General features: G+C 38.1%; 1 protein-coding gene across 2 annotated transcripts in view; it reads left to right on the top strand.

Moving 5' to 3' along the window:
* The window catches only part of LOC106064348 (multiple epidermal growth factor-like domains protein 10), a 107,303-nt gene that overhangs the window by 78,732 nt on the left and 5,328 nt on the right, over positions 1–23,243 (top strand). For both annotated transcript variants that reach the window (XR_008778225.1, XM_056031183.1), the window contains exons 4-8: positions 6,528–6,701; positions 9,404–9,601; positions 9,749–9,886; positions 21,340–21,474; positions 22,905–23,042. Coding sequence is in view for 1 of the 2 variants with exons in the window: in XM_056031183.1 (XP_055887158.1) it covers positions 6,528–6,701; positions 9,404–9,601; positions 9,749–9,886; positions 21,340–21,474; positions 22,905–23,042 (783 nt within the window). In the remaining variant the exon portion in view is untranslated. The remainder of the gene's footprint in view (positions 1–6,527; positions 6,702–9,403; positions 9,602–9,748; positions 9,887–21,339; positions 21,475–22,904; positions 23,043–23,243) is intronic.

Genomic DNA, 23,243 nt, shown 5'->3' with positions numbered 1-23,243 from the left:
AGGACATTTTTTTTTTTTGGGGGGGGGGGGTATTCTAGTATGGGTTTGTTTAGGTCTTTCTGGGTGTTTTTCTGAATGTGCAATTTTGTATTTGTGTCTTGGTTCTTTTTTATATTGGTCCTCCCATGTGTCTGTCTCTTGGTTTTGTCTAATTATGATTAACTTCTTTTCTTTTTATTTATTTATCTCTCTTTAACCCTTTCTCGTACCCTCTTTTTCTATTCTCTCTTTCTTTATTTCTCTTTAGTCATCTTCTTAATTTCTCTTTCTTTATTTGTCTTTCTTTATTTGTCTTTCTTTCTCTCTCTTTCTTTATTTCTCTTTCTTTATCTCTCTTTCTTTGTTTCTCTTTCTTTATCTCTCTTTCTTTATTTCTCTTTCTTTATCTCTCTTTCTTTATTTCTCTTTCTTTATTTCTCTTTCTTTATCTCTCTTTCTTTATCTCTCTTTCTTTATCTCTCTTTCTTTATCTCTCTTTATTTCTCTTTCTTTATTTCTCTTTCTTTATTTCTCTTTCTTTATCTCTCTTTCTTTATCTCTCTTTCTTTATCTCTCTATCTTTATTTCTCTTTCTTTCTTTATTTCTCTTTCTTTCTTTATTTCTCTTTCTTTATTTCTCTTTCTTTATCTCTCTTTCTTATCTCTCTTTCTTTATTTCTCTCTAATTCTCTTTCTTTATCTCTCTTTCTTTATCTCTCTTTCCTTCTTTCACTCTTGCTTTTTTTTCAATATTTTTCTTTCTTTTTCTTTCTCTCTCATTCTGGCTCTTTCTCTATAGCTTTCTTTTTCTCATTCTCATTCTTTCTCCCTTTTTCTCTTGCTTTTCTCTCTCTCTCTCTCTCTCTCTCTCTATCAGGAAACAGTTTAAACAGATATAATATATATATAAAAAATAAAAAAAGAGAATTAAGTTTGTACCCCAAAGAAAACCAACAAGAAACATTTATCCTTAGAACAAACCTCTTTCTGAAAGTGAACACTATAAGAGGAGGATGTTTATTGACTTAACACCGCCCACTCCGTTTGAACACTACCACTTCTGCTACTCATGCGATTTCATATCCAATTTCACTAAGAAGATTATACTCATTCTAGGGCCCGATCCGACCTAGTCAAACGAGAAGATTATACTCAATCCAGGGCTCGATCTGACCTAGTCAAACATTCCCTTGTGTCTCCCTATGCTCGTGCGTTGACTAACCAATCATTACATTACACTCTGGCAAACTGGGAAGTTATTTCATGTTTAAAATAGCAACGTTATAAAATATCTAGAGTATATGCAATATTCATAACCTTTTTTACCTTCGAAATACTTAATAAACTTCAATATTTGAGCCGGATATATCACATTTGGGCACTGAGCGCACCACTGCTATACTCTCTCCCCCGCCATTGCACTTTAAAAACAAAACACCCTTTAGCGGCCCCCGAAAGGGGAATAGACGTTATTAGTTTTGTGTGCTCTGTCCGTCCCGTTTAGGGCTCGTAAACTAGAAAAGATATTGAAAATCCGACATCATTCTGATATTCTTCTGAAAATGTTGAAACCTGCCTGGGTGCACCATTTCGGGGGCCGATTTTGAATTTGTGTTTCCACACAAACTGTCTTTATAATCTTGTTGTTTATGATTTTTTTATTTTATGTCAAGAATCTATATAAATATTCATAAAGGCACGAAATTGATTGATTCACTGACTCACCTATCACCAAGTCTCCCTCTTGCAGTGGACGAAACTAAACACCAAAAGTGATCCTTTTAACTTAGAGGTTGAACAACTAAGATAGAAACCGCAGCGGTTAAACCTACGATTCCTCTAATAGAAATAGTTCTCGAAAAGCACATTTGATAGAGCATCTGACCTAAAATCTGGCTGTCAGGTGTTCAAGTCCTTAATAGGTGAAAAAAAAACTTAATATATTTATTTAAATATTTTTAAATAGCGTTTTTCGAACAATTAAATTTAAATAATTCGATCTATATCAAAGGGAGGGAAGATAAAATTGATAAAGAGTTCACAGACCAGAAGGGATTGTGTTTGGGAGGGCGAGTTGAAGCGGGTCGTTCCATTTGAACGTAACATCTACTAGAATACACTGGCCATATTGGGAGGTGTTGAAATACGGGCAGTTGGATTAAAATTGCAAAAAAAAAAAAGGAGAGAGAGAGAGAGAGGGGGGTCGGCCAAATTATTATGTGAGCATTTGCAGGATGTAAAAAAAAGGGGGGCCCAGGCCAAAAAATATCAAATACTACGTAATAATAGATACTAGAATTAGTTAGACATTGTATGGGCGAGCGTTACTTTATACTATTATATATAAGTAAATAAAGGAGTGGGATCATTATATTATTATAAGTAAGAAAAAAAAGGGAGGATTTTCTATTGCAAAATATATATATATCCTGGGAACAAATGAACGAGTGAAGCCGGTGGGTAATGCTAATAAAACATACACACTAGAACAGATACATTATTACAAAGAATGTATATTATTACAAGATCAAGAGATTATTTGTACTTGAATTACTTCATTCACAATTCACCTGCACCTTAGTCTGTTGAACCATTGGGGCACCACACAAGATCTGTTGACCGTCTTTCTGCATTCCTCTCTGTCTTATGCCTTGGATATAATTTCATTCAACGACAGAACTGTCCATTATTTTATTATTATTATTATTATTATAGCTTTTATATAGCGCTACTTTTATGCTTATAGCATGCTCAGAGCGCTTTTGGTCCAATCTCATTTGTGGACCAGAGGGGGGAGGGGGTATCTAGGAGTTGGTTTTCCGTGCTGCCTTTAGGCGGTTAGTAAACACAACTCTGCCCGAGTCGGGTGTCAGTCGGGTGTCGAACCTCGAGCCCCCTTCTTGGTAGCCAAGCCAAGCCAAGTTCAAGCGCACTTGGCCTCTCGACCACGCTTCTTTTATGTTGCCTTCCCACCGCCTCTTTGTCTGCCTCTTCTTTTTTTTTTGCCTGGTTCTGTTCCATGCATGAACATTTTATCATTATAAGAAGAGTCGTATTCTTTTTTCCAAGTTAATGTAGTATTAGAACTATAGATGTAGACATGTCTCTCCCTTTGATTTCAACTGGGGGGGGGGGACATAAAAACAGATCTTGTAAAAATGTTTGTAAAATGTTTTACATGTTTCGGATGTTCCTTCAGAGTTGAAGATAATTACTTCCTAGTCCAAACCTCCCGCAGGACGACGGGGGATGGGAGCGGGCAGGGTTTGAACCCGGGACCATCGATAAATCTGAACGACAGTCCAGCGTGCAAACCGCACGACCAGGCAGCCATCTTGGAACAAGGGCTTGCTAGGAGGTGTGATGGCTAAGTGGTAAAGCACTTGGCTTTCGAGCCGGTAGACCTGGGTTCGAATCCTGGTGAAGATTGGGATTTTTAATTTCGGAATCTTTAGGGTCCTTCCAACTCTAATGGATACCTGGCATTAGTTGAGGAAAAGGAAAGGCGGTTGGTCGTTGTGCTGGCCACACGACCCCTCGTTAACCGTGGGCCACAGAAACAGATGACCTTTACATCGTCTGCCCTATAGATCGTAAGGTCTGAAAGGTGAACTTAACTTTAAGGGCTTGCTAAAGCTCGAAGTGGTCAAATAAAAACAAAAGTATTTCAAAGAACTTGAAGTTTACAAAATAAGATGAATCTTCCTGACACCTTTTTTTTTTATCCTCCTTGACCGAACTGGCAGCTGAGATGTTACGGAGAGAAGATCGTTTTATAATGTACGGTTGTCCTGTCGTATCAGAAATAAACATTTTTAATAGCTGTCAAGTCACGTAATAGCTTTGACATTTGTACAGAACAAAAAATATATACTGTCGGAATTCTGAACATTTGATATGACAAAGAGTTTTATGGAACTGGATATCTGTTCTTTGTTTGACATTTGTTTTAGTGAGAGACAGACAATCTGAGACAGAAGAACAAAAAGTAGAGTAAAAGAAAGGAAACTATTTAAACACTAGTTTCTAGAAAAAAAAACACAATCAAAGAAACAAACGAATCAACAAGCAAACAAAAAACAAACTGACACAAATAAAAACAGAATTAAACAAATAAACAAACAAACAACCAACTCGGACAAAAACAAGAGGAGATAACACACTCAAAACGACGCGCAGAGATTCGAATTTTTAAGGGAAAAAAAATGTGTGGATTTTATACTAAGACAATAATTGTGTGTGAGCAAATCTTCTAGCGACATCTACAGACGTCTGGATGAAGCTATGTTTTTAAAGTGGGGTGAGTGTCGGTGATTGGTGAACTCAATGCTAAGCTCCTATATTTCTTGTAGTCCAACTTTAACTTCGTCCAGCAACCGGACAGTGGCGATTGGACAGCACGACAAGAAGAGTCTTTTTTATGGAAATATATGTTGGTGCCAGGATGGCTTGGACCATCGTGTGGCATCCGCTCTGTACTGTCGTCTCGATGTTTCGTGGTTTGAATCTTGCCTGCCGAGACCCTCCGCCATCCTGCAGGGTGTTTGGGCTAGAATGTAATAATCTTCAACTCTGAAGGAACATCCGAAACATGTACAACAAAACAAAGATTATGAAACACAAGTTCAGAAATTTTACCAAGAAAGATTTTCTTCATTTGTAGTATTACTATTAATATCATTATTCTTTTTTTTTATTAGTTTTATTCTTGATATTTTCATAACTAATGTTTAAAAAATATTTTAGCCTTTAAATCTGAAGACTCTCCATTCGCACTGTTGCTGGTGTCAAAAGTAGATGTGAAAATTATCAGTTGCACTTCCCCTGTTATACCTTGGTGTAAAATTATCAGTTACACTTCGCCTGTTATACCTTGGTGTAAAATTATCAGTTGCACTTCCCCTGGTATACCTTGGTGTAAAATTATCCGTTGCACTTCGCCTGTTATACCTTGGTGTAAAATTATCAGTTGCACTTCCCCTGGTATACCTTGGTGTAAAATTATCAGTTGCACTTCCCCTGTTATACCTTGGTGTAAAATTATCAGTTGCACTTCGCCTGTTATACCTTGGTGTAAAATTATCAGTTGCACTTCCCCTGGTATACCTTGGTGTAAAATTATCAGTTGCACTTCACCTGGTATACCTTGGTGTAAAATTATCAGTCTCACTTCCCCTGGTATACCTTGGTGTAAAATTATCCGTTGCACTTCGCCTGTTATACCTTGGTGTAAAATTATCAGTTACACTTCCCCTGGTATACCTTGGTGTAAAATTATCAGTTGCACTTCCCCTGTTATACCTTGGTGTAAAATTATCAGTCTCACTTCCCCTGGTACACCTTGGTGTAAAATTATACCTGAGATTCGTTTACAAAAGAAAAAGATGTTGGTCGTTTGGCCATTTACTTGGTGAATTTTTCTTCACGTTCTGTGTCAAGTCTCCAAAAGTTCAGTAGGCCATAACTCTTTCTCTCCTAACTGACGATACCAGCGTTGATTTCACAAGAATGTGGTAAATAATTACGGAGAGAAAGAGTTAACTAATACATTAATTTCTGCTTTATCGTTTTCAGTATCAAATTCAATGGTCCCGTATCTTAGAAGAACTGCGCACTGGTATCTAGATATAAAAACATCTTATGTAAAAACTGCTTGCATAGTTGATTTTTAAAATTAAATTTTTCAATTTCAGAAAAGAAAAAAGTAGCCGTTGCATCAGAACTTTAAATGGTCTAAAATATCACGATGTCGGATTTTCAATATATTTTCTAGTTTACGAGATCTAAACAGGACGGACAAAAAACAAAACTAATAGCGTCTATTCCCCTTACGGGGGTGCTAAAAAAGTAACCTATTAGTCAATTAACTACTGGTAATTAATTATTTTGTTTGATACCAACAAGGGAAACTAATTATTTAGTAGTCACGGATATGGCTAATTTATGTTGGGTTTAGTCCCCTTATAAAATTGTTAACACTATTTCTCCATCGCGCTTTCTCCGATCAAGTAGATACTTTAAACAATTATTTATTTTACCTAACGAAACATGAATCAGTTTTTACAAATACCCAATTTGTCAATTAATTTATTGTTAATTAATTATTATATTTGATATCGAATAGGGGAAATAACGTTATGTTATTGATAGATATAGTATTAAGTGCGAAGTTCTTCCCCTTTAGATAAGCTTTCTTTTTTTTAAAGATTTTTTTTATTTAGCTTGTTTGTCATCTTTGCCTTTGGTCCCGACTGGGGCATAGGCCATCAGCCAGGTTCCTCCAGGCATAACGGTTCTGGGCAAGTCTCTCCAGCTGACCTTACGCCTTTCCCATCTGCTTAGCATCTGCTTTCCAATCTCCAAATATTTTTTGGACCTTCCCCCTCATTCTCTCTCCATTGGGGGGTGGTGTCCAGATGAGGGTTTGTCTTGTACTGTTGGACACAGGTGTGGTCTATCCGTTGCTAACGTCTGTGAAGGACATTTTCTTCCATGGGCTTCTGTTTTGTTCATTTTTTGTTTAAATTTCACGTGCTATTTATTTCCAGAGAATGTGGCTCTAGGTCGATCTACTGATATGAAGACTTCGGACTGGTCAAGAGGTGACTTCGCTGTGGACGGCAACCTCAGAACGTGTGTGACTTCGTCCAGCAACCGGACAGGGTGGTGGAGAGTGGACATGCAAGACAAGAGAACAGTCTTTTTTATGGAGATACACTTTGGTAACCTAGTGACCTCTAGCCATTAGGCTGTTGTTTTTACAGATCTTTTTACTTATGGCTGTTGTATGTATACGCCTTAGAGCGTTGTCTAAAGACATTTTGAGAGTTTCTATAAGTTACGATCTGAGGACAGATAGTCTCGTCCAATGATGATGGCAAACTCTTTGTAGTTAAAAGTTTAAATTCTTCAGTCTCAACTATCCAGTGTTTCCTTGCGAGACACGCGTTAGAGACCCCCCCCCCCCCCAAAAAAAAAAAAACAACCCTATATTGAAGACAGAGGCAGAAGACTAAAAGGAAGCTTAAACAGACAGCTGGCGGGCAACAACTTTGTCTGCATGACTTGCGGGGAAAAAATGCAGGTCGCAACTGGGCTTGTAAAACACTGCACTCATCCTTAATCTTCGGAATCAAAGACATTGACATCTATTAAGTGAAGAATTTACCTTCAATATATTTTTAAAATTTATAACTAACGTTCAGAAAGAAATTTCTGTGTTCGTGAGTTTTCATTGTCAGGCTTGCATAAAGTTTAAGTACCTCTTTCAGACCTTGCGATCTAGGGGGAAGATTTAAATATTTATATTCTTTTGGGTCATCTTTTTCTTTTTGGACAACGGTTTACGAGTGTAGGTGTCATGTGGCCAACCGCCTTTACATTCCGGAACTAATGTCAGACATTTAGATTTGGGTTGGGCTGAACGGCATCCTAAATATCACGACATTCAAAATCCCAGTATTCACAGAGATTTGAACCCATTTCCCGCCAGGTTCGAATACCAAGCGCTTTACCACTCGGCTACCACCACCACTCTCAAACACACACACACACACACACACACAAAACAACAACACTTAAATTAGCTTCACTATTATTTTACGCGCGAACCACATTTCTGCAAAGCCGTAAAACACACACGCAATGGGAAATAATTTGTGTTAAATTTATTTTATTGAAATCCTAACGTATGTTATCCGGATTACTCATAAAACGTAACTTTATTCATGATTTTCATCTACGTTTCGTATACAAACAATAGTGTGATACTATAGGTTAAAATTATTGGTTAAAAATAATTAAATAATATTTGCGGTTTGAAACATTGAATTTTAACTGCCCAATTCACGATACATGTTGTTTGCGTTTAGAAGTCATTTTAATCTCAATTTTTTAATATCACCCATATATATTAAATAAACTATTGCAATGTATCTTTTGGGAAGTAAATTAAAAAAATAGAGTTACAAATGTATACCTGACCTTGAAACAACCTGAGGTGATCTGAAATTTTCAAAAATTACTCCCCAAAGAACTTGGCTCGAGAACTCGGCTTGGAATTTTGTTTCTTCTGGCAATGATAAACATTCCTAACACTCCAGGGAACTACATCGAGCCACATGCCTCGTTCACAGTCTGAGGATGACAGGCTCTGGAACGAAGACCTCCTTGATAGAACTACCATAAACGATACTTCCTTCTTGATGTGCTGAGACAATTCCATTAGGGCACGTGAAAGGAATCGTGTAGTGTGTTTTAAGGTCTTCAAGGTCTCATATACGGAGTGACCTTCACCTGAGCAGGCGACTGTTTCCCCTCTCATATTCTTGATGGTTGGTGGCAGCTAGAGAAACACAGGAGGTTCTTGCCTACCCGAGTACGCTATTCTGCCTCAACGTGGCACTCGGGTGGAAACAATCGCTATAGGAAGTAATTAGGCTAAATGAATAGCAAAACAAAACTCCGCTAGGAGTGTCCAAGGGAATGCGAGAGCTTTCCCATTGCACGGTGCGGAGTTGAAAGAGAGCTTCCACGTCCCTGTCGATAATCCATGCGCCGTTCCTAATGGCGAGTCCTGCACGGTTAGCTTGGTAAAACATAGGGGGATTCCCTGTGTGCTCGGCCTTCGGCCATGCAATCTAGTCCATGCGCCCGGAGTGCCGGATATATTGGAAGTAGCAATGTTTTACATAGACATTGACTTGGACCTCTTCCAGATAGAACGGTTTTTTCAAGCAAAGTTACACGCCTAGAGTTCGAAGAGCCTGCGGCTCAACTCTTTTGACAATCACGCGGTCCTTATCCAAGTTCAGAGCAGGACATTGACCAAAAGGCAAGTAGTTTGGGCGATTCGGAGAAAACTGCGATGCTCGATGTCGCCACTGCAGTAAAGACGACCAAAGAGTAGGTCACATTCTCGCATAATCAGGTGCATTGGAAGGTTAGGGTTAGCGTTACCAGAAGTTTGACAAAAGGGAGAATTAGTCCTCCTTGTCTCCAAGCTTATATTAACTCACTCTCTGTCTCTCTCTCTGCTACACATGTTGAACACTTGATGTATCCCACTCCCCATTCTCGGATCTAGCTGAAACTTTGCAATTATTCATTGTTTCTAACAAGCTTAAAATCTACCACAAAAATGTCTTTTATCTGAGAAATATGACATGACATGATATGATATGATATGATATGACGTGATGTGACGAGACGTGATGTGATGTGATATGATATGATATGATAAGATACTATGTGATATATATATATATATATATATATATATATATATATATATAGAGAGAGAGAGAGAGAGAGAGAGAGATGTACAAGTGTTTCAAAAACAATTCGCTCTCTCTGTGTTATTCTCTGTCTTGTCTTGCTCAATTACATTTTTTTTTGTCTCATTAATTTTCCTAACTCTTTCCAGCCAATCAGACTGCTCGGCCAGGGAGAGTTCGTGTACACGTCAGCGATTACGTCGACACATTCTACGGCAAACCCTGCACTCGTATACAGTCTGCGCATAAATTATCAAAGTTCACGTGCGACCTGCCCTCTACCGGTAGATACTTCGGCCTTATAAACAAGGAAGGGCAAATAACTCTTTGTGAAGTTTTAGTCTTCGGTAAGTTACTTTACTCCTAAGAAATACAAACTCTTTTGATTTCGATTAGATCTATAGAATAGCTTTAGGCACGTATGTTTGCGTGTTTAAGTGTGTTTGACTTACAGCCATATGTTGTTGTTGTTTTTTTCAAAATAATTTCCTCAGTTTGTGCGCCTTTTACGTACGGTGTCGACTGCTCTCAAGAATGCACATGCGCAGATCCTTCAGAACAGTGCAACCCTGTGACTGGCTCCTGTATTTCCGGTTGTAAAGATGGCTGGATGGGCTCGGCATGCAACAAACGTAAGAAACATTGGAATGATGGGATATCTTGTCAGATAGAGAGATTTGAATGATGGGATATCTTGTCAGATAGAGAGATTGGAATGATGGGATATCTTGTCAGATAGAGAGATTTGAATGATGGGATATCTTGTGAGATAGAGAGATTCGAATGATGGGATATCTTGTCAGATAGAGAGATTTGAATGATGGGATATCTTGTCAGATAGAGAGATTTGAATGATGGGATATCTTGTCAGATAGAGAGATTGGAATGATGGGATATCTTGTCAGATAGAGAGATTGGAATGATGGGATATCTTGTCAGATAGAGACATTGGAATGATGGCATATCTTGTCAGATAGAGAGATTTGAATGATGGGATATCTTGTCAGATAGAGAGATTTGAATGATGGGATATCTTGTCAGATAGAGAGATTGGAACGATGGGATATCTTGTCAGATAGAGAGATTGGAATGATGGGATATCTTGTCAGATAGAGAGATTTGAATGATGGGATATCTTGTCAGATAGAGAGATTTGAATGATGGGATATCTTGTGAGATAGAGAGATTTGAATGATGGGATATCTTGTCAGATAGAGAGATTTGAATGATGGGATATCTTGTGAGATAGAGAGATTGGAATGATGGGATATCTTGTCAGATAGAGAGATTGGAATGATGGGATATCTTGTCAGATAGAGAGATTCGAATGATGGGATATCTTGTCAGATAGAGAGATTGGAATGATGGGATATCTTGTCAGATAGAGAGATTTGAATGATGGGATATCTTGTGAGATAGAGAGATTCGAATGATGGGATATCTTGTCAGATAGAGAGATTTGAATGATGGGATATCTTGTCAGATAGAGAGATTGGAATGATGGGATATCTTGTCAGATAGAGAGATTGGAATGATGGGATATCTTGTCAGATAGAGAGATTTGAATGATGGGATATCTTGTCAGATAGAGAGATTTGAATGATGGGATATCTTGTGAGATAGAGAGATTTGAATGATGGGATATCTTGTCAGATAGAGAGATTTGAATGATGGGATATCTTGTGAGATAGAGAGATTGGAATGATGGGATATCTTGTCAGATAGAGAGATTGGAATGATGGGATATCTTGTCAGATAGAGAGATTCGAATGATGGGATATCTTGTCAGATAGAGAGATTGGAATGATGGGATATCTTGTCAGATAGAGAGATTTGAATGATGGGATATCTTGTGAGATAGAGAGATTCGAATGATGGGATATCTTGTCAGATAGAGAGATTTGAATGATGGGATATCTTGTCAGATAGAGAGATTGGAATGATGGGATATCTTGTCAGATAGAGAGATTGGAATGATGGGATATCTTGTCAGATAGAGAGATTTGAATGATAGGATATCTTGTCAAATAGAGAGAGAGATGGATAGATAGATAGATATTCTATGTACAGGAGGCGCTGTGGCTGAGCGGTAAGGCGCCTGTCTTTTGAACCCGGCTTCAGACTGAGATTTTCAATTTTTCGATCTTTGGGTGCCTGTGAGTCCATCCAGCTCTAATGAGTACCTGACATTAGTCGGGGAAAATTAAAGGCGGTTGGTCGTTGTGCTGGCTACATGACACCCTCGTTAACCGTAGGCCACAGAAACAGATGACCTTTACATCATCTGTTCTATAGACCGCAAGGTCTGAAAGGGGACTTTTACTTTTACTACGTATTTATCTAGTGTGCAAGTTTTCACGACCTTTACATTTAAAATCTATACTATTTTTACAAGGACCTGATTCGCTCATCACTAATTCTACCTTTGCAGTGAACGAAAAAGTTAGACAATTGAACCTGTCTAGGACAAATAAGAAATTTTATGATCGAAACCGTAGCGGCTAAAAATCATACCATAAGATTCTTTATTCGAAATTTCGACTCAATATGCTTTTTGAAAGACGACATTATTAAAAGTGTGCACTCCCCTTTTTTTAATAGCTAAATAAAACTTCTACTTCCTGTTTGCTCCAGCTTATAGCCCGAATTTCAATTCTACACAATTACTCTTTTTTTTTATTTACCCTGTAGATCTTTAACATCTGAAGTACTATCTTATTACAACTGTCGTCTGGTTCAAGAATGTCTGTCATTTATAATAAAAGATTAGATCTAGATTTAAATATATTTTATACACTAAAAATCCAACAAATTTTCACGGTCAATAAGAGTCATATTAAAGTTTTATATATATATGAGATGGCGGTATTTAATTTATTTTGTTATTTAAAAAAAAAACATAAAGACTAATGAATTTTTCAGCATTGATTGAGAAGACGAAGAATAGTCTTAGATTGTAACAAGACTTTTTTTTTTAGGCAGAGCAGAGTTTTAGTGTTACGTCATTATTAAGTATCTCGTTTAGGCAGAGGCGTAGCTAGGATGGGGAAGAGAGGGGGGATTTGAAAATCACCCCGGGCCCCCCTCTTTGTGAATGCAGGGGCTCCCAAAGACGTCAAGCCCCCCCCTTCCGGGCCTTCAAATGATGGCAAATTCCTAGCTGCGCCACTGCGTTTAGGTTTGGCAGGGTAGAGGAATAGGTAGAATTGACAAATGAATAAGAATAACATGGCTCCGGAAAAATGACTGGGTTGTGGAGGAGAGTGATATCAATATTTTCCCTCCTTACGAGTGTACCTCGTGCCGCCATGATTTCCCCTAAAGTTTCCATCGATGTGTATTTAAATGTACCCCCCCCCAAATTAACCCCTCCCCCCTTCTTTCCCCTTCACCCAATAGGCAAAATACTTCCGCTTCAAACGGCAATTTTTCTCTCATCTATTTTCTTTGTAATCAGTAAGAAAGACTTTAAAATCTTCCTTTCTCGAGACTTTTTCTGACCGCTGAGTGCTAAAAATCAATCTGTCTGCCCAAAACTGCCCGAAGGGACGCTACGACTAATAGGAGAAGGGTGTGGGGGGCATACGAAGGGGGACTGGCGGCCAGTTTTCAACATACATCATAATGAAAAGCTCGAGAATGGCTTCCAGTGCTCAGGTTTGGGTGACGTCAAGGTGGGATGGCTTGCTTTTTATCAAGACGCGACAGAGTTGTGTCCAAGTGCTCACCGCTGCGTTGTTACAACCTTATAGTTTATACAAAGTTAGTTTACTCCTACTCACATTACATACATATCACATCAAACATGATCACTAATTTGAATAGCAACAGTAATAGCACGATAACATGGAATTAACTTAATTTGGGGCCCCCTCAATTAGGACTTTCAAATTTGAACCCACCCACCTCCTCTCCTATCTACGCCACTGGCCGGATGTTAAATTATAAATATTCTTACTTATCAATACAGAAAGTTATGGAAAATATATACAGTTATATACAGAATTAGTGGAAAATATACTGGAAAATATACCAATATATATTCTGAACAAGATGCATTATATTTTCTTAAAATTTATACTTTTAGGCTCAAATAAAATCGTATCGGCTCTGATCGGATCGTCTATGAAAAAAAAAAAATAATAATCAGCATGGGCGACATTTGCAGGGCGCACTTCATTGCACCTCATTGACAGTTTCGGGAATTTCCAGACTTCCAACTTTTTCCTTCCGTTCACCTTTGACCTATCTTCACCTATGAAGAGAGTGTAATTTGTTAGCATGAAATTAAAAAAAATATATTGAACTTCCTAGCGAGCTGAACATTTTGTTACTGGATGTTTTCAGCTGAATAGTGTCATCTCTATCACTAGTGTCATCTCTATCACTAGTGTCATCTCTATCACTAGTGTCATCTCTATCACTAGTGTCATCTCGATCACTAGTGTCATCTCGATCACTAGTGTCATCTCTATCACTAGTGTCATCTCTATCACTAGTGACATCTCTATCACTAGTGTAATCTCGATCACTAGTGTCATCTCTATCACTAGTGTCATCTCTATCACTAGTGACATCTCTATCACTAGTGTCATCTCGATCACTAGTGTCATCTCTATCACTAGTGTCATCTCTATCACTAGTGTCATCTCGATCACTAGTGTCATCTCTATCACTAGTGACATCTCTATCACTAGTGTCATCTCTATCACTAGTGTCATCTCTATCACTAGTGTCATCTCGATTACTAGTGTCAAAAAAAAAAAAAAACTCATACTCTATTGCCATATCACAAGGTCCTCAGAGCTCGCAAAGACTTTCCTTCAGGGAACAGTACCGGGGAAAACAAACGAAAAGGCAGACAGAGAAAGCGATAGGAAGACAACATAAAAGAATGGATGGGCCTCTGACTATGAAAAAGATTCTATCTAAGGCGAAAAACAGAGAGGAATGGAGAAAGACGGTCCAACAGACTAAGGGATAGGTGAAGGTGATATCATCCGTGTTAAGACAATCCCATGAACTATAATATACGTGTGTTTATCTGTGTCTTTCATTACAAACAATATCCCCAACTAATCTAGGGATATACAAACAATGACCTCAACTAATCTAGACATATACAAACAATCAGGGATTAGCCATGAGAGGACATTCAAAGTACATTGAGAGACATGAGAGGACATTCAAAGTTCCTTGAGAGCCATGAGAGGACATTCAAAGTTCCTTGAGAGCCATGAGAGGACATTCAAAGTTCCTTGAGAGCCATGAGAGGATATTCAAAGTACATTGAAAGTCATGAGAGGACATTCAAAGTTACTTGAGAGCCATGAGAGGACATTCAGAGTACATTGAGAGCCATGAGAGGACATTCAAAGTTCCTTGAGAGCCATGAGAGGACATTCAAAGTTCCTTGAGAGCCATGAGAGGACATTCAAAGTACATTGAGAGTCATGAGAGGACATTCAAAGTTCCTTGAGAGCCATGAGAGGACATTCAGAGTACATTGAGAGCCATGAGAGGACATTCAAAGTACATTGAGAGTCATGAGAGGACATTCAAAGTACATTGAGAGTCATGAGAGGACATTCAAAGTTCCTTGAGAGCCATGAGAGGACATTCAGAGTACATTGAGAGCCATGAGAGGACATTCAAAGTACATTGAGAGTCATGAGAGGACATTCAAAGTACATTGAGAGTCATGAGAGGACATTCAAAATTCCTTGAGAGCCATGAGAGGACATTCAGAGTACATTGAGAGCCATGAGAGGACATTCAGAGTACATTGAGAGTCATGAGAGGACTGTCAAAGTTCCTTGAGAGCCATGAGAGGACATTCAAAGTACATTGAGAGCCATGAGAGGACATTCAAAGTACATTGAGAGCCATGAGAGGACATTTAAAGATCATTAAAATATCCTCTTTCAGACCTTGTGGTCTATAGGGCAGATGATGTAAAGGTCATATGTTTCTGTGGCCTACGGTTAGCGAGGGTGTCATGTAGCCAGCACAACGACCAACCGCCTTTACTTTTCCCCAACTAAAGTCAGGTAAACATTACAGCTGGGTGGACTCAGAAGTGATCAAAGATCCAGAGATTAAAAAGACCAGGATTCGAACCGATTCGAACACTCAGACACCGCTCCTCCAAAGATCATTAATGGACATTCGTTGAGAGGACATTCAACTTCTGGACATTTACAAACAAAGTTGAGAATCTGTCCCCTGGCAAACAATTCACTTTTGACTTCTGACAAACAAATACAGGCACTTGTTTTCGTGTCTTCCTAAGTAACCTTTTTTTTTTCAACCTTGCAGCGGATGATAAAACCAGAGCCCGGGGTTAAGATCCCGGGCGTCAGTCGGACCACACACAAAGCCACTTTTTATTTATGTCTAGACTCTAGACAATTACTTTATCGAAGCTAAAAAAGACTTTTCGGACAGTTGATGCTCAGCAAACAATGCTGTAATGACTTTATTTCTATTTGTTTATAGACTTCGCTAAGCGAGCTTTTAAGATCACGTCTATATTTAGAATGTAAGTGATGCCCAACCTACGACCCGCGGGTCATATCCGGCCCGTGACATGGTGCTATCCAGCACTCAAAGCTTCTGACCAAAGTGTATAATAAAACCGCAGAAGCTCGGTCTCACTGGACGATTGTGTGTATATGTGTGTATTGTGATGCGGCCCGTTACAGACAAATCGGAAATTAATTTGACACTCGGGACGAAAGAAGGTCGAACATTTCCATCATGGATCCGTCTTCCAATTTGAAAAAAAAAATCTTTCCTTTTTACAATTCCTCTTATCAGCTTGTCAATTCTTTATGGGTAGAAAAAGGTGGATGGACACTGGACACGGATATCGAAAACGGCTCTAACGATTTTTCTAGAAATTTTACAGTTTATGTAGCCTATATTTTGGAGTAAAAAAATACTATCTGTTTGGCCACACAGGGAAAGCTCTAGTCTGACTGTTATGATTTTTCAAAATATAATAATCTTTAAAATTAAATTTGGTCTGGTAGTCTTGAACACACCTGTGTCAGCGAGTATTCCCGTATGCATTCATTAAAGAGTTAAATAAATAAATAAAAGTTCTGGAACATCTAGATCAATGTCTTTGAAGTCTAGATCTAGAAGACTATCACCATACTTTAACATCATATATCTTGATTCAGTATTCTAGTCTACATTCTATTAATGCTATTAATATCTGAACCAGTATCACCAGAGTAGAGTTTATTTACTCTGAGTAGCCCTATATTTATATATGCTCTTAACCACAGGATATTTGAAAGGGAGGGGTGGGTTTGTGCGGGGTAAAAACTTCAATTTTTTAAATCTATTATTCATTAGTTATTAAGAGTTAAGTAATGGCTCTTATAAAAGGTTATCAGTTTCATTAAAAAAAAAGAGACTTGTCTTGCTTATTTTAGTTTCATTCAATATGAACCGTCTAACTCATCTGTAAATGATAAATCGTTTTTATATCAAAAAACGGGAGAAAACTTCTACACTATTGAGAGGCATAGTTGTAAATGGTTTAGTTCCTCCCCTTATATAAGCTTTATGATTTTTTATATATTTTTTTTATGTTTTCTTGTTTTTAACTGGACTGGTACATACAGTATGAATCTTTTTTCTTTCTTTCTTTCTTATTTGTTAAACTCAGCTTTCTTATTTTTTTGTTTACTGGGTGGGGAGTGGGGTCACTATTATATTCATGAGCTTGGGCCCACGGGTACCATGCTAGGCCACTTTGCGATGTGATGTGTAGTTGAGTGGCTTAAACCGCAAGGCTACCTATCAAGAGGCTCGAGTTTAAAACCCGACTAGAACTGATTGCCTTTTCCTGGGCGCTTGATAGAAACTATCTCCCAGATACCCCCCCCCCCTTGCCTTCCCCCAAAAAAGAATGTTTTTTCTCCGATTTCCCAATCTCGGAATAAGTTAAAACTTTGCACAATTATTCATCGAAACTGACAAGACATGAATCAATCAAGACAATTAAATAATAAGTTAATTAATTATTGGTGATAAATTACTTAGTTGGATATCGACATAAGGGGAACAAATGCTACTTAATGAGAGATGTGGATATATATATAAATTTAATTCAATTATTGCGTTTTTTTTATCCCACTTTTCATTCTCGGATCAAGTTGAAACCTTGCATGATTATTCATAGTCGATGAAAATACACGAATCAATCCAAAAATTAACCAGATGGTAAATCACTTACTACTAATTAATTTTCTTTATATAGCAGAAAGGGAGCTAAACCCTGCCATTTAAATAGCTGTTCTTTCCCTTGGATAATCTTGTTATTATTTAACTTTGTTCTATTGCTTGTTTAATCATAAAATGTTCATTTTGTTGTTCAAACTCTTGTAGTCAATATTTACAGTCGAAAGTGTAATACATCGTATATAAATAAAAACGTTGCACCGTGCACCATGAAACGAAAGAAGCGCTGCGGAATTTCTCAGACACGCTCGGTTAAACTCTAATTGAGCCATTCCATGTTTTCACACATCAATGGCTTTACAGCCTATTGGCCAGAAGATGCAAATAAAAACCGGCCTTTTAAGCCATGTGCATGCCAGATTCGTTTTTCTCCATGAATGGGGGGAGCTCATTGGTGGACATTGTCCTGAGGGCATGGGTCATGAGGACAGTTTGTGTGTCTGTGACAAGAATATATTGTACGTCGTCTGCCCATGAGACCGGTCTGGAATTACTCCCCCTAGGTTTGAACGTCTGCTCCTGTCCCCTTTCAGACCCCCCCCCCCTTTTTTTTCTCAACAACAAGATTTGTATGTCATATCGATCGTAAGAACATTTCTCTTTAGAAAATATCTTAGGCGTGATTTGGTTGAAAGTTGAACTTTTTTTTAGGAGGGGCGCCAAAAATTTTTTTAGGAGGGGAGGCATACATTGTATTTTTTTTTATTTCTTCGTCTTTTGTTGTCATTTATCATTCCTTTTGCTGAAAATTTCTCCCCGTTTTATGGTCAACATGGGGGAGATTATTTACTGAGTAACCGCCCTTTGTTTTTCTCTTTTTTTGCATCAACTTAGAAAAAAAAAATTGTTAGTTTTACTTGAATGACGATAAAATAATTATTAAAGCAAGCAATAGAAGAAAAAAAAAGAATGCTTTTAAAACAAAAGCTTATCTAAAGGGAAATAACCGCTAATTACAACCATTTATCTGAAAATTGCAGGGTTTAGCTCCCTTTATTCTACATAAAACAAAAACAATTAATTATTACTAAATGATTAGCTAATTGGTTAATTTTTGTATTGATTCGTGTATTATCATCGACTATGACTAATTGTGTAAAATTTTAACTTGATCCGAGAATGGGAAGTGGAAGAAAAAAACGTGTCAAAATGTAATAATGGGGCTAAATCCATATATATATATACAAAGAGAGAGTGCTGCAGGGAAAACATAAATTTAACAGAGTAACACTACTATTGAATACAGAAATAGACTTCGTTGAATGTTTAGTTAAATACAGAGTGAAGTTCATTCGCCCCATCACGTGTATTACTTCTTCGTGGCTTCCATTCCTCCCCCTCCTTTCCTTATCTCTGTATTCAGCTTGCTAGTATATAAAACCCAGACTGGGGCGCTCCTTGGTCATTGTCATACATGCTCGCGAATCTTGGACGCTAACTGCAGAACTAGAGAAGATTATCCTTGCAATGGAATTGAGATGCTATAGAAGGGTCATATTGGGGGCGCTGATTGGTAAAGCGCTTGACTTCCAAACTAGGTTCAGGGTTCGAATCCTGGTGAAGACCCACGCAACTCTAATGTTTACCTGACATTGGTTGGGGAAAAGTAAAAGTCGGTTGGTCGTTGTGCTGGCCACATGACACCCTCGTTAACCTTGGTCCACAGAAACAGATGACGTTGCACAATATTTATTTACAATTATTTATTGTTTCTAACAATGGACTACGAAAAGTTCTTGTGTCTGAGAAATATGATATGATACCCCCCCCCCTTTCCCTTACAAGTCCAAGAAGGAGTTTGGACCATGGCGCACTGATCAAACTATAGCATGAAAAAATGCACTATAAAAAAGCAGGCAATTTTTATTTTTTAAAAATTACTCTTTACACCGGATACACCACAAAGATAACTATCTATTTGGTGTATTTTTTTTCCAGTATAAATAAAAATCGTAAATACCTATTGAGAAGTGTTACCAACTGTGAGTTATCTACCAATTGTTGAAAGATGTCATTAAACTGACAAACTAAACAGGACATTTGGACGAAACACTATTGATTCTGTTGTGTGCAAGACAATGAAAAGGGAGGTAATAGAAGTAAGAAAATAGAATTTCTGCTATAGGAGAAACAAAAACTCGATTGCTATCTAAGTGAAGATGACAATCAGACAAGCAATCAGAATGGAGAGAACTCTTTGTGCAATTCAATGTCTTTATGGCAGACGTCTACAGTTCTTGAGATGTCGTCATAAATCGAGCCCGCTATGGCCACTTAGCTTGAGCCCTGACATAAACTGGAGAGATTCCAGTATTAAACCCTACACAATACTACCACAAAGTAATATATGTGAATTTATATATATATCTTATCTTATATAATACAAGAATTACCTCAAAAATACACAATGATCCATCTTACACCCACGTACAAACCGGTTTTAAAAACAACAAAACCCAAAGTACAGTCCATCCAGTCATGGCCTGACGACGCTGTATTAGAGCTACAAAGTTGTCTGGGACAAACAGATTGGGACATGATTGTAAACAACTGCCCAGACAGACACAGATGAACTTACCACAACTGTTAATTCGTACATCCAGTTCTGTGAAAACATGATTGTACCAAAGAAGAAAATTAAAACATTCAGTAATAGACCCTGGATGACTAACATTAAAAATTAACATTCTGTCATCATCGAGAAGTACATAGAAGTCTATTTATAACGCGCTGGTTATGAGTGTGTATGTGTTTTTCGTGTTTGAATGTCGTTCGTATGTGCAGCTATATTGTTATTGTACAGTAGTTACGCTGAGGTTGTCAATTGTAGTCAAACCAAATTTCCATTTGATTGGATCAATAAAAGTTATCTGATTACGTCCAACGCTTCATACATTTAGTCATGCATATTAACTAATGACTTAAATTCTGCCAAGTCACTGGTTTTCCTGACTGGCTCAGGCAACCCAATTCCATGCTCTAATAGCACTAGGGAAGGAGTATTTGTACAAATTTGTCCTAGCATATGGGACAAGGAATGTGCCTTTGGTGGTATAGTAGACATACAAGCAGTAGTCTGAATATCGTTCTATTACGTAGTGCTATATTTGATGTTATCATTGTATTCCGTAAAATTATCTTGGATATCACTGAGTTGGGTAGCACCGTTTTGCTTGTGGCATTGCATTGCGTAGAAATGGATTGTGAGAAGGACGATATTGTGTTGCAGTGCTGTAAATATCAATATTTTTGTCGCTATTTTTGGGTAGCACTGTACTGGGTAGCACTGTAATGGGTAGCACTGTACTGGGTAGCATATTCCTCAGCATCGCTTTTTTTTATATATAAAAGTTTTATTAGGACGACTTAGGGGGGGGGGGGTAGGTGGCTGAATTGTAAAGCGCTTGGCTTCCGAACCGAGAGGTCCCGGGTTCGAATCTCGCTGAAGACTTTCAGTTTGAATTTCGGGATTCTAGGATGGACTTGAGTCTACCTAACTCTAATGGGTACCTGACCGTAGTTGAGGCAAATAAAGGTGGTTGGTCTTTGTGCTGGCCACATGATACCCTCATTGACCATTACATCATCTTCCCCATAGATCGCAAGATCTGAAGGAAGTACGACTTACTTTACCATTGGCTTTTGAATATAGGTCAAAATGTGATCATTATAATTGATATAGGTGATGGAACTTTAAGAATGAAAAGCTTGTGCTTTGTCAAAATTTATTTGTATATGGGTTATATTTGTTTTTATGCAATTTGATGCAGTCACCGTACAGATAGATCTCCACTTCTGTCTAGTGAGTAGTTCCGTTTTACATTTCCAGCGTGCGCAGGACGGTATGGTCGAAACTGCCGCCAAGCCTGCGGCCACTGCTTCGGCAACCAGACTTGCGATCATGTGACCGGAAGCTGTCTGAAAGGCTGCGCGCCAGGCTGGAAAGGTCCACGTTGCAAACAAGGTGAGTAGGGTGATAGTGGGAGGGAGGGGGGAGTTCGACTACTTGACACCCCTCTCAGCAAGACTCGTTTGTCAGCAAGACTCGTTTGTGAAGTTTAGATCTAATGAAACAAACTTTTAGTGTTTTCTGTAGGAGAAATGGGGGGGGGGGGGGAGGTTAGCCATTATGAAGAAAAATTAAACAAAAAAACAAGGTCTTAATAATTTTAATGAATATTTATTTCTTGAAGGGGCGTGCGGATGGGTTCACATGATCGAAGATAACATAAACCTATATAAGAGAACTATGTTACAATCTCAATCAGGGCCGGATTAAGACTTGATAAGACCCTAGTCCCTAAGCTTTTTGTTTACCAACACAATGCTATTTTTTTCTTTGCTCTTTCTTCAAAATAATTGAAAATATCCCTGAAACTATTTTTATGAGCCCCCAAGCAAGTTAGGCCCTAAGCTTTTGTTGCCTGGAGATAAATCCAGCACTTATTTCAACATTTAGGTAGTAAACAAAGTGTACCAGGAAATGGTCTCACTCAGGTTGTAGGACTCGAGCCAATGAGGTTCTGATTGGGATGTTACATCTTGTAAGCACATTCTTGTAGTGTTTACACAATGTCATAGCAACATAAGGCTTGTCTTCTAGCCCGAGGGTTAATGAGGAATGCAGCATTTCGCGTGGCTACGCAGCCCCAGCTGCGACCTACAGACTTTGGCACATCCAACGCAGACTTAACCATTTTGCGCGGTGGTCGATTTAGATTAAGCATACACTGAGATATAACATACACTTTGATGAAGCATACACTACGGCATAATATACATTTAGACATAACTTGCTCTTTCACATAACATACACTTTGACACAGCATACACTACGGCATAATATACATTTAGACATAACTTGCTCTTTCACATAACATACACTTTGACAAAACATACACTACGGCATAATATACACTTTGACATAACTTACTCTTTGATATAACATACATTTTGACAAAACATACACCTCAACAAAACATACACTTTGACAAAACATACACTTTGACATAACGTATTCTTACACTTAGACTATTAAATAATTGACACTTATATTTTAACATAAACCAGCACAAAGATTTCCTTGTGCTGTAACCTGGTCTTATACCTCCGTTCTGACCTAACTTACACTATGCTAGTACTTATACTTACATTATACCATCGCTAACACGTACATTGACACTATGATATAACTTACACTATGATAGTACTTATACTTACATTATACCATCGCTGACACTTACATTGACACTATGACATAACTTACAGTTTTCAGTATAACATAACTAATACTTAACTTATACACGTAGGTCTAACTTGCATGTTAAGCTACTTCGGTACCTTTTAATGACATGCCAAAAATTTCACTTGACCTGTCATAACCTGCTTCTCTAGACTGTGACCCAGGTAACTACGGAGTAGAATGTATCCACCAGTGCCACCATTGCCTTGACAACGACACCTGTGATCCGTCCAGCGGCGAATGTCCGTGGCGCTGTGCGCCCGGATGGCGAGGTCGCCGATGTGATTCTGGTAAGTGAAGTCTCTTTCTGGGGCTGTTTGGGATGTGCTGGGCAAAAATATGTGAGGTAGCCTGGAGACTATCTGTGTCTAACAGTCTCGTTTCTTTTCCAAAGATATGAGTAAGGACATCTAGCTTTTATTACATCGACCTTACTTTTCTTTTTCTAATACACATTTCCTTCTTCTAATACACATTTCCTTCTTCTAATA

The sequence above is a fragment of the Biomphalaria glabrata genome, chromosome 5 (genome assembly GCF_947242115.1).
Source record: "Biomphalaria glabrata chromosome 5, xgBioGlab47.1, whole genome shotgun sequence".
Classification (NCBI taxonomy): Eukaryota; Metazoa; Mollusca; class Gastropoda; family Planorbidae; genus Biomphalaria; species Biomphalaria glabrata.
Note: the sequence above shows the minus strand (reverse complement) of the source record. Positions and strands in the feature narration are given on the sequence as shown.